This window comes from Pelobates fuscus, chromosome 2 (assembly GCF_036172605.1).
Source record: "Pelobates fuscus isolate aPelFus1 chromosome 2, aPelFus1.pri, whole genome shotgun sequence".
NCBI lineage: Eukaryota > Metazoa > Chordata > Amphibia > Anura > Pelobatidae > Pelobates > Pelobates fuscus.
In genome coordinates this window covers 71,451,651-71,466,772 of record NC_086318.1, presented here as the reverse complement: position 1 = coordinate 71,466,772, position 15,122 = coordinate 71,451,651, and the positions used below count along the sequence as shown (strand labels likewise).

The following is a 15,122-nucleotide window of genomic DNA, read 5'->3' as shown; positions in this document are numbered from 1 at the left end:
CATCTTCAAACGGTCGTATTTTAAAAACTATAATTCCTACAGTGAAGAGCTTTATATTGTGAGAATCACAAGACCCAGACCTACATTTTGATGTATAGTATGTCTCTGAGATATTAACAATGAAGGCACAGTCGCAGTTTAGAAATTGCCCTTCAAATGTGAGCTTTGCAGAGTGGAGTTTCAATGAATGTCAATGGAAGGCGTGAGTTGCAAACAAATGGTCATATTGTGAAAACTATCAGGACTATGGCTTAGCCGTGGACATTTCTAGTGGCAGCAGGGATAGCTGAACGTTTTGATATAAGATTTGTGTAGGTGGGCCTGAAAATGAGGGAGTGGTGGCAGTTTAGAAATCATGTCCTGATTTTTCAGCTTTTGCCAGCTCCCACTCTAGCTTTGCCATTCATTCCTATGGGACAAATTTCGCCACAAGAACGACGATATTCCGTGAACCATTCGGCGAAACGTTCCACAAAGTAATAGCAATCCGATCGGGAACAATCTGCACGTTTTGGTATATTTTTGTCTATGTAGTGTAAAAACTGTGGGAGGAGTTAGGGTGGCAAATTTGGCTATAATAAGAATAATAAGAATAATAATAATAATATATATGTGAGATAACATTAAGTGGTCTTGCTATGCAAGAACACTTAATAATATATATGTGAGATAACATTAAGTGGTCTTGCTTTGCAAGAACACTTAATAATATATATGTGAGATAACATTAAGTGGTCTTGCTATGCAAGAACACTTAATAATAATATATATGTGAGATAACATTAAGTGGTCTTGCTATGCAAGAACACTTAATAATAATATATATGTGAGATAACATTAAGTGGTCTTGCTATGCAAGAACACTTAATAATATATATGTGAGATAACATTAAGTGGTCTTGCTATGCAAGAACACTTAATAATGTATATGTGGGATAACATTAAGTGGTCTTGCTATGCAAGAACACTTAACTAGAAAAGCTACAATTTCTGGGGAAATTGTGTGAAGTGTTCTTGCCTCCACCAGTAGTCTACAACTGGAGTGGGCGGAGTAACTGTTATTATTTATTTATATAGCACATTTAATTGCAACGTTGTTGCCCAAAGTGCTTCACAGTTACATTAAAACATACAGTTATAAAAACATTAGCAGGTGCAAATGTCCCTGTCTATGACAGGGACCAGGCACTGGGTATGGTGGAATACCAGCAGGACGGGAGATTCCCCAAGGAAGAGCAGCGGTTGCAGAAGCGAGTAGCCCTGCGGATGCCCTTCCTGGGAGAGCAGCCCCTGGAGAAATGGGTGAGGGAATTGGAACACCTAGTATGGCAGGAAATGTGGCTGGAGGATGCCTACCAGGCGCTCTGGTGGTATGAAGCTCAGTACCTACCCCGGACAGCCGAGCATGACAAGCCAGAGGGAGACGAGTTTGATGGTCCTGGCTTGTTATGGGAGACTTTTGCAGAGACTGAGTTTGGGAGCGCTACACAAGCCCGGTTCCAGGATCTCTTTGAGTGGAGGGAGAGCAGGTATGACTGGGACGACACTCATAAGATTGAGCAAGACCTGGTCCACCTGGTGACCCGGGATATGGAGCTGGAACAGGGCTACCAAAATCTGTTCCACTCCAGTGAGAAGGCTCAGCAGGGAAGCGCAGACCCAGATCCAGACCCCTTCAGCTGGGAAGATATTGTACAGTTTTACTGGGAAGAACCCCAGGTGGCCAGTGGAGATGGGACCAAGGTCTCTCCACCGGTCCTGCAGGGAATTGGGAGCCCAGTCTCCATTCCCCAGCGGCAGTGTGAAGTGCAGGGAGAGGAGAGCAGCGTCCTCCCTCCCCAGCGGCAGGCTGAGTTACAGGGGGCAGAGGTAGTTGTTCCTGCCCCCCAGCAGCAGAGTGATATGCCAGGAAGGCAGTGTGAAGTGCAGGGAGATGAGAGCAGCGTCCTCCCTCCCCAGCGGCAGGCTGAGTTACAGGGGGCAGAGGTTGTTGTTCCTGCCCCCCAGCAGCAGAGTGATATGCCAGGAGGGCAATGTGAAGTGCAGGGAGAGGAGAGCAGCGTCCTCCCTCCCCAGCGGCAGGCTGAGTTACAGGGGGCAGAGGTAGTTGTTCCTGCCCCCCAGCAGCAGAGTGATATGCCAGGAGGGCAATGTGAAGTGCAGGGAGAGGAGAGCAGCGTCCTCCCTCCCCAGCGGCAGGCTGAGTTACATGGGGCAGAGGTAGTTGTTTCTGCCCCCCAGCAGCAGAGTGGTATGCCAGGAAGGCAGTGGGAAATACAGGGAGAGGAGAGCAGTGTCCTCCCTCCCCAGCGGCAGCGTGATTTTTCGGGAATTGGGAGCCCAGTCTCCATTCTCCAGCGGCAGTGTTATTTGCCGGGAATTGGGAGCCCAGTCTCCAGTCCCCAGCGGCAGAGTATCCAGCAGGGAATAGAGAGCCCAGTCTCCTTTCCCCAGCAGCAGGACTCTGTATTGGGAGGAGAGACAGTCGGTCTCCCTCCGCAAAGACTGGAAGTATGTATGGGAGAGGAGCTTGTTACCACCTCTCCCCAGCGGCGGATCATTAATGGGCAGAGTGTTATATCGGGAGAGGAGCTTGTTACACCCTCTCCCCAGCGGCAGCTTAATGTACCAGGGGGAGACTGTAAACCCCCCACCGGTGCAGATGGGACCGTGGTCTCTGCACTCACCACACAGGGGGTAGGGACGGTCGGTCCTACCCCCCCACGACAGAGCTGTGTATCCAAGGGGGAGACAGTCCGTCTCCAGCAACCAGGCTCCAACCAGACTACTCCGGTGGTAGTGCTGGCACCAGGACAGAGTACCGCTGGTCTCTGCCCACTCAGCAACCCACCTACCGGTCCCCCACACAGCCGTGGTGAGGCACCTGGACATGGACAAGATTCTCCTCTACCCAGGTGTAGTAACCATTTTCTGCTTTGTGGGTGGGCTGCTGGACTAACAAGGGCACTGACCGGCAGGAGGTCAGGTACCCTGTTAGTCTTTTTGGAAAGGGGGAGAGATGTGACGAAACCAATCTCGCCACATTGTATTGGAGGAGCCTGGTTGCCCGCCTGCTGCCTTTGGATTATGGACCGGCAGCTAAAGGGTTAATTTTACTGTGCAGGAGGATTTATTTCCCCCTTTCTGCACAGCAGTTCGGTAGATTTCATATACCGAACAAACAGCCGTTCACCAACCTCCCCAGAGCCGTGGGAAGCCGGCAGGCTTTGTGAATTGGCCACCCAGAAGCTGGAGTGTGCCTCCTATTTACCTCCCTGAAGCTGCGGTTAACCGCAGCTTAATTGCTTGTTAACTTTGTGCCTGCTGTTACACTTTGAGGCCGCTAGGTGGCGGTGTTCTGGAGCTCCCCGGGCAGCCAGCGCTTTTCTGCCCGGCTTTGATGCACCAAAATCGGACACTTTTACGTGCAGGCACCGCTGAACCTCCAGCCCCTGGTTCTCATTCGTATGGATTTGGTGAATGCAGGGAAATTGGGTATTTTATGTTTTATGTGAATGCTTTAACCCAGATAGCAATGCCATGGAGCCTGTTCGTATAATTAAAGACTTTAGCTCCATGGCACTTAAACTGTATTCGGGTGGTCTGCTTGCCATTCACCTAATAATGTGCACCCAGACCTGAGCTATCTGGGGATATGTTACATGTCTGTGTTTTATGTATAACATGTGTCTGTATGTATTTTAAAGTGATATACTGTTTCTGTGTCACCACGTGCATAATGGAGTCTGGCCTTTGTCCTGGGAGATAATTGAATTACTTCATTAATTATCTCCAGGACAGAGAGGAGGAAACCAAGATGCATTGTGGGAAAGTATTGTGGCTGTGTGTACGAAAATGATACATGTCTGTCTGCTGTTTCAGCCTTCCATCTGGTCCCCTAGGGGAGTGTCCACCAGGTGGGAGACCTGCATAAATACAGGGGCAGGTAGCCCTGAATAAACAGACCACTGCTTGACCCTCAACACGGAGCCTTGTCTCGTTCTTGGGGGGATTCACTGTATGCTGCTGGAAGATTGATTGCTAGGATTGTAAGCTGATGTCTGCTTTTCCTGTTCGTCTGCTAGCAGCTATTCGTGAGGTTCCAGATTGGAGTGCTATCTTATTCCCTGGTATGCAGTTCGGGAGTTCGATGTATTCACGTATATCCAAATTCGTGAGTTTTGGTGCTTTTACAGTAGCTGTGCCTTTTTGTGAAAAGGGGATTATCGCCTAAACGGATTTTTCCCCTTTTATGCTGAAAGGGTCCGTTACAGCTAGTATTTTTGAATCATGGTTGATCAGGGATATCGGGCGGAAGTTTTCTGAGACTGATAGATCTCGTTCCGGCTTCGGCAATAGGACGATGTCAGCAAAAGAATTAACGCCTTATACAGATAAATCATGAATGCTCTTCACTGCATCTTCATCAGGGTCCTATTATGACCTGTGACATTTGTTGGTTGGATAAAGATTAAAGAGTAGTAAGATAAAAATATTTGCTAAGCAAAGCATAGACAACCCATAAACAATATTTCTCAAAAAAAAGAACAACAATATATTAACTGTAATATGCAGATCTTGCGAGGAAAGAATGTACAACAAATATGCAATTTACACTTTTAATTTTTTTGGTTGCCTTTTAGCTTTACAAAAACAAAACTGGAGTGTAAGCCAAGGACAAGTGTCCAGGGAACACTAGTGAGATACTGATCTGAGTTGTTAGTCACTTAAAATAAAAAATCATTTAATTGGTATACAAAACCATGAACTTAAAGTAAATGAAAAAAGGAGAGAAAGAATATAAAAGGTGAAAAATAAATAATAATAAGTGCACTCTTATTAGTGCAATTGAATCTGAACATTGATACCTTTAAGGTTAAACCTAGACATAACCTCACAAGAAGTGAATGGAAAGCAATAACCGATTTAAGGGACAATGAACAGGTTATTATCACCTGGGTTGGTGGGAAAAACATATTGTCTATTCAGAGCGCTTAAAACATTATATGGACTGTGTCCATCTTTGGAAACGCTATATAGATGATATTCTGGTCATATGGACAGGAACCCAAGAATTATTCATAGAATTTGTGGAAGTTTTGAACACTAATGACCTGAATCTACGTCTGACCATGGAAATTGGGTTATCATCTTTGAATTTCCTAGACTGCACATTTACTATTACTGAACAACTCACGATTCAGACCACTCTATATCGCAAGCCTACATCCACTAACAATATGCTCAACTGGCGTAGTCACCACCCTAACCCACTAAAGAGGGGTATTCCAGTGGGACAGTACTTGCGCCTTAAAAGGAATTGCTCATCTGTGGAAGACTTTATAGAGAAAGCAGCCGTACTAAAGGCAAGATTTAAAGCCAAAGGGTATCCCAATAGATGCCTGAAACAGGCATACCAAAGAGCACTTTTAAGTGAACGTGAGGATCTCTTGGACAACCGTCCCAAACCATGCCCCCCTAAAACAATTAGATGTGTGGCTAAGTTTGATACAGGATGGGACCCAGCGAAAAAGATTTTGGCTAGGTTTTGGCCATTACTCACTCAGGATAGACACCTTAAAGATGTGATCCCTCCACATGTCTCAATAACAGCTAAAAGAGGTAAAAACCTCAAGGACATGCTAGTACCCAGCCACTTTTCGAAATATGAGTAAGGAAAATTGGTTAAATGTGTACGGCACTTACCAATGTGGACGCTGTGTAGCCTGTCGCTACATAGATAAAGACTCCAAATCCATCACAGACTCCTCAGGCACACTAACAATTCCTATCAAACAATTTTTCAACTGCAACTCCACAGGACTAGTCTACCTACTCACATGTAAATGTGGTAAAAAATATGTAGGAAAAACTATACGCCCCTTCAAGAGGCGTATGATGGAACATATCCACTCAGTTCCATCGGATAGGGATACCCCCGTGGCCAGACATGCTAGAGGACACCATAGTGAAACATTTAGATGCTTCAAATTTGCAGGGGTTGAAAAGGTTATGGTGGGGAAAAGAGGGGGTGATCTGGATCTGATCTTGAGGCAGAAAGAATGCTTTTGGATCCAGACACTGAACACCCTATCCCCTTGTGGCCTCAATGAAGGCTTCACATTCACCCCTTTTATTGCATCATAATCCTTCATATGATATATATTAGTTGCTTGTCACCTATCCATACAAGTATCATTATACTAATATGTCACTTTCATGAACTGTTGTGAAATGAACAACGGCAACTATATATGTTTAGTGTTAATAGCCACCTTGTGATAAGCTGTGTCTCAATATGTTTTCTATTTCACTTTATATGTAACCTATTCAATACATTGTTGCCTTAAATCCGGGAAACCCTCCCCCCCCTCTCCCCCCCCCCCATGTGCCATCTATTTATTGCCATACCATGAAGAATGGGATTATTGTCTCTCCCGAGCCCCTAAGATTTATATTTGGCAATACCACACTGTATGAATACGTTTACGTGATAGAGAACGAGACTGGTACACGAGCAGGTACCCATGGTAACACATTACACATGAGTTCCAGATTCGGCACCTAGCTCCGCCCCTCCGTTCCTGATTGGGGCTTCACCATCTGATTGACAGACTGGCGAACCACTCGCAAACGGCTATTGCGGCTGAATAGAACGCCGCCCACACTCATCACTGATTGGCTCATTTTTTTCAGTAAAACATACTTAATACGAGCCCGGAGTCAGTTCTCCGTTGATAGCCTTTGAGAAAGGCGCTCTCTTTAGCGCCGAAACGCGTTAGGCAGAATATAATGATTTTTTAAAGCACAGCACTTATTTCTTCACCATTGTTTGGGGTGTTTGACTAGGGCAAGGAGGTTTGGTAGCCGGTTTGGAGCGGTATTCAGGGTTCAACATGAGTTTATACCTAAGATATGGCACTAGTCCTTGAGGATGCACTGTATCTTAGCAGCTAGTGTTAAGTCATTTGTAACACGGTTCTAGGACTCTATCCTCTTATGTAGCCCATTACTGGGGGTTTACTAACCGGTTTTTGTACACTCCAAGGACTTATTTGATTTCCATAGCATGTGTGAAATACTCTAGATCACACGGATTTTTACAGTATCCTGGAGTTAACCCGTTCGTGTACTTTGTTGCTCTGGGTATTGGAGTGTTTCTCACAGTAGCCCCTATAGCTTTTGTCCATTTCTATAGAGAGCAGTTAACTCTTACATAGGACCATTATATAGCTGTATACTACTCCTACCTCCTTTTACCCATTGCCTAAGCTCATCCCTGAGCTCCCTGAGCTACCTTCCTACCCTCCTCCCTGTTAGAGTGCACTTATTATTATTTATTATTATTTATTATTTATTTTTCACCTTTTATATTCTTTCTCTCCTTTTTTCATTTACTTTAAGTTCATGGTTTTGTATACCAATTAAATGATTTTTTATTTTAAGTGACTAACAACTCAGATCAGTATCTCACTAGTGTTCCCTGGACACTTGTCCTTGGCTTACACTCCAGTTTTGTTTTTGTATTGCATTATAAGGGTTATCCCCTACAGAGATACGACCTGGACACACTGAATTTATCTCTGTTCTCAGGGATTTATTCTTCATTTCATTGCCTTTTAGCTTTGCCAATGCTTTACAAGTTATTGCTTAGAAAATAAACCTAAAGAATTTAGGGATAAATAAAGCTTCTATAAATTACATCATGCATACCTTTTTATACCACTTGAGAAGAGGAGTGCCTGCATTCAATTCATCCAGTCTAAGAGGGAAGAAGTAGATATTTTCATAAGGTGAGAGAGATGGAAATTTTCTGCGTGCTTGTGTTTGATAATCTGTTGAATTAATGCCAGGCAGACCCTTCATGAAAAAAGCCACTGGTCATTCAGGATATACACGAGCAGCTGACTCAAGCGAACACAGCACCAAAGGAGGAAGAGTCATCCTTTCAGTTATCTCCAATAATATTACACCATTTCCTTCACTCAGGACATGCTCAGGAATTAAAACATTTAAGGTTTTATCTTCTGTAAATATGAAATGTCCAATGCAATCTTTTGTGTGCATGAAGTAAATCCAGCAAATAAACCCAAGACAAGTCTCTATCGGGAGGGCCCCCGTCCATAAGTTCGTTGAGCCAAGATTCCATATGTGGAATAAGTTCTTCCCAGAAGGTTTTATAATAGTTACCATCAAAGCCATCCGGGCCCAGTGCCTTGTTGCTCTTCAATGCAGATATCGCTATGTCTATTTCTTCCGCCGAGATCTGCTTCCGCTCCACTTAGTTTAGGCAGTTCCAGCCTGGCAAGGAAAGCTCGTATTTTCTCTATTCACTTTGCTAATCACTTTGTTCTGTAGAATGATTATGTAGTTTAGCAAAGTATTCCTTGAATACTATTGCTATGTCTATCAGGTACGTTTGATATTGACAGGAAGCATCTTTAATTTTAGTACTGTGGGTTCCGCGCTACCTAGGTCGAATTTATTTCGTCAGAAGGGTGTCCATCTTGTTGGCTTTTTCAAAATAAGTCAGTTTAGAACCTACAATAGTCCTTGCCGTATCGTCTAGTAGCGTTTCTCTAATTGAGGCACTCAAGTTCTGGACCGCCAGTAGGTTAGTGGGTGAAGAGTCAGTCAGGGATGATAGCAAGAGAGACTTGAGTTTTTTTCTTTAGTGATGCTTCTCGAATTAATATGCCCCTGATCACTGCTTTATGAGCCATCCATACCGTCGCCGTCGACAGGTCAGATTCGGCTTCTCTGGTAAAATAGTCAGTCAGTTCCTTCCGTACCATGTCGACTATCGCCGGATCACGAAGTAGAGATGTATTTCAAATTCCATGACCAGGGGGACGCCACGCATAGTTTATCCAGGGTCAGGGAGATGTCCGCATGATCCAACCAAGTGATTGGTGACAGTCGATTCCAATACTTTAGGTACCGATGAGGGGTTTACCAAGAACAAGTCTATCCTTGAATAGGTATCGTGGGGGGCCGAATAGAACGTAAAATCACTATCATCCGGGTGAAGCACTCTCCAGATATCTATGAGGCCTGTGTTTTGCATGAAGGAATGTTATAGTTTGGACTGTCCGCCCCTTCTATGCGATCTGGGGAGATCTCTGCTAGAACCTCTATCTCTCACTGGGCATGAAGCGGCATTAAAATCGCCCCCTTATATTACCATGTGGTAACGCATTAACTGTTAATTCTGTCCAGAAATCCTTAGATGGGTCATTTGGGCCATAACAATTAAGAATGTGTATACTATGGGCAGTGGCGTACTAAGGGGGGGGTGGGGGGGGGCGGTCCGCCCCGGGTGCCACCAGTTAGGAGGGTGCCACCAAGTAAGGGGGGGTGCCTCCAGGGCTTGTGACTCTGTGAGCTGTGTGGCTGCACAGGGCGCCGGGAGCCACACAGCTCACACACGCAGGGGCTGGGAATTCAGCAGTACAGTGTACTGCACGGAGAATTGGGGGCGGAGCCAAACCGGATGCAGGGGCGGAGCTACAGCCAGCCTCCATTTGCTGCCTTTCACTGCAGCACACTGAGGGGAAGCAGGCAGGAGGCCCTGCTCCCCCAACTCCAACACACCAGGGACTCACTGACTCCACTCCTCCACCAGTAAGTAAGAGAGAGAGAGAGAGAGAGAGAGAGACAGAGAGTGTGTGTGTGTGTGTGTGTGTGAAACTGCTTGTGACTGTGTGTGTGAATCCCTGCCTTTGACTGTCTGTGACTGTGTGTGAAACCGCTTGTGACTGTCTGTGTGTGTGAATCCCTGCCTTTGACTGTCTGTAACTGTGTGTGTGTGAATGTCTGCCTGTGACTGTGTGTGAATGTCTGCCTGTGACTATCTGTGACTGTGTGTGAATGTCTGCCTGTGACCAGTGGCGTACACACACTCCATGGGGCCCCGGTGCGAATCTGATCCGTGCCCCCCCCCCCTACCCTGACCCTCTCCCCCCTGACTGTGGGTCCTTCCCCCCCGACACATACAGACACAAACACATTCACACACCCCCGACAGACACATACATACAGAGACACAGACATACACAGCCATACATACAGATACACACATACAGAGACAGATACACACATACAGAGACACACACATACACACATACAGAGACACAGACATACAATCATACACACATACAGAGACACAGACACAAATATACACAAACCATACACACACACACATACAGAGACAAAGACACATACACACATACACACAGAGACACACACATACATACAAACACAGAGTCACAGACATACATACGGATAGACACACACCCGACAGACACATACATACACACATGCAGACACATACATACAGAGACACAGATACACACATACATACACAGCCATACATACAGATACACACATACAGAGACAGACACACACATACACACATACAGAGACACACACATACAGAGACACAGACATACAATCATACACACATACAGAGACGCAGACACAAACATACATAAACACATACACACACACACACATACAGAGACAAAGACACAGACAAACACACACACACATACAGAGACAAAGACACAGACAAACATACACACAGAGACACACACATACATACAAACACAGAGTCACAGACATACATACGGATACACACACACAGAGACAGACACACATACACACACAGACATACATACGGATACACACACAGAGAGACAGACACACATACAGAGACACACACATACACACATACAGAGACACACACATACAGAGACACAGACATACAATCATACACACATACAGAGACACAGACACAAACATACATAAACACATACACACACACACACACATACAGAGACAAAGACACATACAAACATACACACAGAGACACACACATACATACAAACACAGAGTCACAGACATACATACGGATACACACACACACACAGAGACAGACACACATACAGAGACACAGACACACATACACACACACAGACATACATACGGATACACACACACAGACATACATATGGATACACACACACACAGACATACATACGGATACACACACACAGAGAGACAGACACACATACATACACACACAGAGACACACACATACACACATACAGAAACACACACATACAGAGACACAGACATACAATCAAACACACATACAGAGACACAGACACAAACATACATAAACACATACACACACACACACAGACAAAGACACAGACAAACATACACACAGAGACACACACATACATACAAACACAGAGTCACAGACATACATACGGATACACACACACACAGAGACAGACACACATACAGAGACACAGACACACATACACACACACAGACATACATACGGATACACACACACACAGACATACATACGGATACACACACAGACATACATACGGATACACACACACAGAGAGACAGACACACATACATACATACATACATACAGAGACACAAAATGTTTCCTACCATGTGTGACTTCCCTGGGGTCCAGTGGTGGCTCAGCCTGATGGGAGTCAGAGTTCTCACTCTGACTCCCTCCTCCTTTCTGTTTCCTCCCGTGCGGGCTTTCAGTATGCTGGGAGGAGTGACGTGCAGTCACTTCCTCCCAGCGTGTGATGATCTCATCACAGGGGGTCCGGTTGCGCTCTTAAAGCGCTCAGCGCAGACCGGGCCCCCTTACAATCCATGTCCATCGGGTGGCCCTGACAGCATGGGCCACCCGATGGACCCCTTAACAGGCGGCCCCGGCGGTTTGCCGCGCGGGCCGGGGCCGCAAAGCATGGCAGCTGCTACCCGGTCGCGGGGGGCCGCAGGGCGGCCGGGCCCCCTGGAGTGCCGGGCCCGGTCGCAGCTGCGACCGCGGTACGTACGCCACTGCCTGTGACTATCTGTGACTGTGTGTGAATGTCTGCCTGTGACTATCTGTGACTGTGTGTGAATGTCTGCCTGTGACTATCTGTGACTGTGTGTGAATCCCTGCCTTTGACTGTCTGTGACTGTGTGTGAATGTCTGCCTGTGACTGTCTGTGACTGTGTGTGAATGTCTGCCTGTGACTGTGTCTGTGAATGTGTGTGAATGTCTGCCTGTGACTGTGTCTGTGAATGTCTGCCTGTGACTATCTGTGACTGTGTGTGTGAATGTCTTCCTATGACTATCTGTGACTGTGTGTGCATGTCTGCCTGTGACTATCTGTGACTGTGTGTGTGTGAATGTCTGCCTGTGACTATCTGTGACTGTGTGTGAATGTCTGCCTTTGACTATCTGTGACTGTGTGTGAATGTCTGCCTGTGACTATCTGTGACTGTGTGTGAATGTCTGCCTGTGGCTATCTGTGACTGTGTGTGAATGTCTGCCTGTGGCTATCTGTGACTGTGTGTGAATGTCTGCCTGTGGCTGTCTACCTGTGACTGCGTCTGTGACTGTCTGCCTGTGCCTGTATGTATGAATGTCTGCCTGTGATTGTCTACCTGGGACTGTCTGCATGTCACTGAGTGTGTGTGACTGTGTGCTGCCTGTAACTATGTTACAGTCTGCCTGTAATTGTGTGTGTGTGTGTGTGTGTGTGTGAGACTGTGTGTGTGTGACTGTCGGTCTGTAACTGTGTGTGTTACTGTCTGCCTGCAGCTGTGCGTTTGACAGTGTGCAAGTGACTATGTGTTTGGTATGGTGTGCATGTGGCTGTATTTGACAGTATATGCGTATAACTGTGTACATCTGACTGTATCTGACTGTCTTCGCCCTGCAGTGAGTCGGCACATAACATCATCCAAGCATCGGCGTCATATTACAGGATGTGCAAGGGACGTGTGCATGAAGAGCACAGAGATCCCAGCAGCAACCACTGACTACCAGGGACTGAGGATCCACTCTAGCCCTCCCAGAGCAAGGTAGGGAGGCTGGGTGGACCTCTTAATTATTAAATGTGTGCATGTATGTGATGTTTGTGTGTGTATATCTAATTATGTGTGTCTGTGTATGTCTGTGTTTATGTGTGTGGTTGTGTGTGTATCTCTGTAGTTAAGTGTGTGTGTATATATATATATATACATACACACACACACACACACACACACACTTAACTACAGAGATACACATACAACCACACACATAAACACAGACATACACAATCACAGACCCACACACATACAATTACAAACACACATAATTAGATATACACACGCAAACATCACATACATACACACGTGTATATATATACATACACACACACACACACACACACACAATCACAGATATACACACACAGACATACACCTATTGTGTTATTGTGTGTGTATAAAAATGTGTATGTGTTTGGTACATAGCTCCCTTATTTGGTGTCCTTAAATATTGCAATCCCACATAAGGATAACAAATAAGGGCGTTATCTACTAAACAACTGAAATTAGGAAAAGTTTTTTTTTTTTTTAAATTCATCTTTTAGCTGTTTAGTTGATAATTCTCTAAATTGGTGTCCTTATGTGAGATTTCCATATTTAAAGATACCAAATTAGGGTTCTGTTTAGCAGATAGCTCCCTTATCCTTATTTGGTGTCCCTAAATATGGCAATCTCACATAAGGATAGCAAATAAGGGAGTTATCTGATAAACAAAGATCGACTTTAAGAGGTGTCAGCTAGCCCACGAACAAGAAATCTGGGTGGCTAATGTGAATTATATGCAAATTTGTTGACTGATGCCAACGTGCACTGCATGCTGCCAATGGCAGCACATTACCCCATCCCTTAGTGAAAAGTTTTAGTGCCTCCCCCCCCCAGTTTGGATTGTGGTATCTTACCCCCTATATATTGTTCCTATGTGTCTATGTATCTGCATGTGTGTCAGTGTGTATTTAGGTGTGTGTATGTGTATATGTGCATACATCTCAGAATCTCGCCAACACTAAACGCAAATACACCCCTGCATTTCAACGTCACCATTATATATAACCACACCACTGCCTTCAAAAACCACACTACATAAAAATGCATGCCTGCATTCAAATGCCAACACCACATACAGACACACATCCTACATTCACGCAAACATACTCCATACAAAAACATGCTTACATTTAAAAGCATAAACACTGCTTAGTGCTAAATACATTAAAAAAAAAAAATTGTGGTTGCTTTTTACATTTTAAAGTTGGGGGATGGAGGGGGGGATGCCAAAAATAGGACCCGCCCCGGGTGCCAAATGCTCTAGGTACGCCCCTGACTATGGGAGTACAGCATCCCTGACAGGAGTGCAAAGTGGCCTCCCGAGTCTGTGTGAAGCCTAGTAACATTGAGTGGGCACCTGCGGTGAATCAAAATAGCCACCCCATTCCTCTTATTGAGGGCTCTAGATTCATACGTGGTGTGGTACGTATGGTCCTTAAGAGCAAATTTTGCCGATGCCGGTATGTGAGCCTCCTGCAGGAAGGCTATATCGGGGTTTAATCTCTTGAGTTCCCTAAACATGAGGCGTTGCTTTTAACTTTTAATGATAATTAAGGCCTTTAACATTTAGCATAAGGCCTTTAATGTTTAATGACAATATTTTCACAGGCATGAACCTGCCATATGGGGGCTATTTCACACATTTAACTCTCTTCTTCGCCCTATTGTTCCTCCTCCACCTACTTACTTGACCGCTTCAGACTTTGCAACTCACTTCACTGACAAGATCTCTACAATCAGGGAAGCAATCTCTCATCTTTCTTCTTCCCCTTACAATACTTCCCCTAACTTCACTCCCTCTGCTGTTCTATGTTCATTTGCACCCGCTACATTGGAAGAGGTTTCTGCCCTGTTCCAGTCCTCCCTAGATCCAATTCCCTTGCATCTCATCCGTACTCTGTCTTCTCTTTCTCCACCTCTCACTAAAATTCTCAATCTCTCTCTCTCCTCTGGCATATTTCCATCGCCCTTCAAATATGCAACTGTAACCCCTATTCTAAAGAAGCCCAACCTTGACCCTAACTCCCCATCCAACTACCGTCCTATCTCGCTACTGCCTTTTGCATCCAAGATCCTTGAAAGAGTTGTGTATCCGACATTGACAGACTTCCTTGAGTCTAACTCTCTGCTAGACCCGCTTCAGTCTGGTTTCCGCGCTAAGCACTCTGTAG

General features: G+C 45.2%; 1 protein-coding gene across 1 annotated transcript in view; it reads right to left on the bottom strand.

Annotated features, from left to right (window-relative positions):
• The window catches only part of LOC134585486 (alpha-1,4-N-acetylglucosaminyltransferase-like), a 181,580-nt gene extending 173,522 nt beyond the window's left edge, over positions 1-8,058 (bottom strand). The window contains exon 1 of the mRNA XM_063440907.1: positions 7,714-8,058. Within this exon, the coding sequence (XP_063296977.1) occupies positions 7,714-7,866 (153 nt within the window). The 5' untranslated portion in view covers positions 7,867-8,058. The remainder of the gene's footprint in view (positions 1-7,713) is intronic.
• Between the last annotated feature and the right edge of the window lie 7,064 nt (positions 8,059-15,122).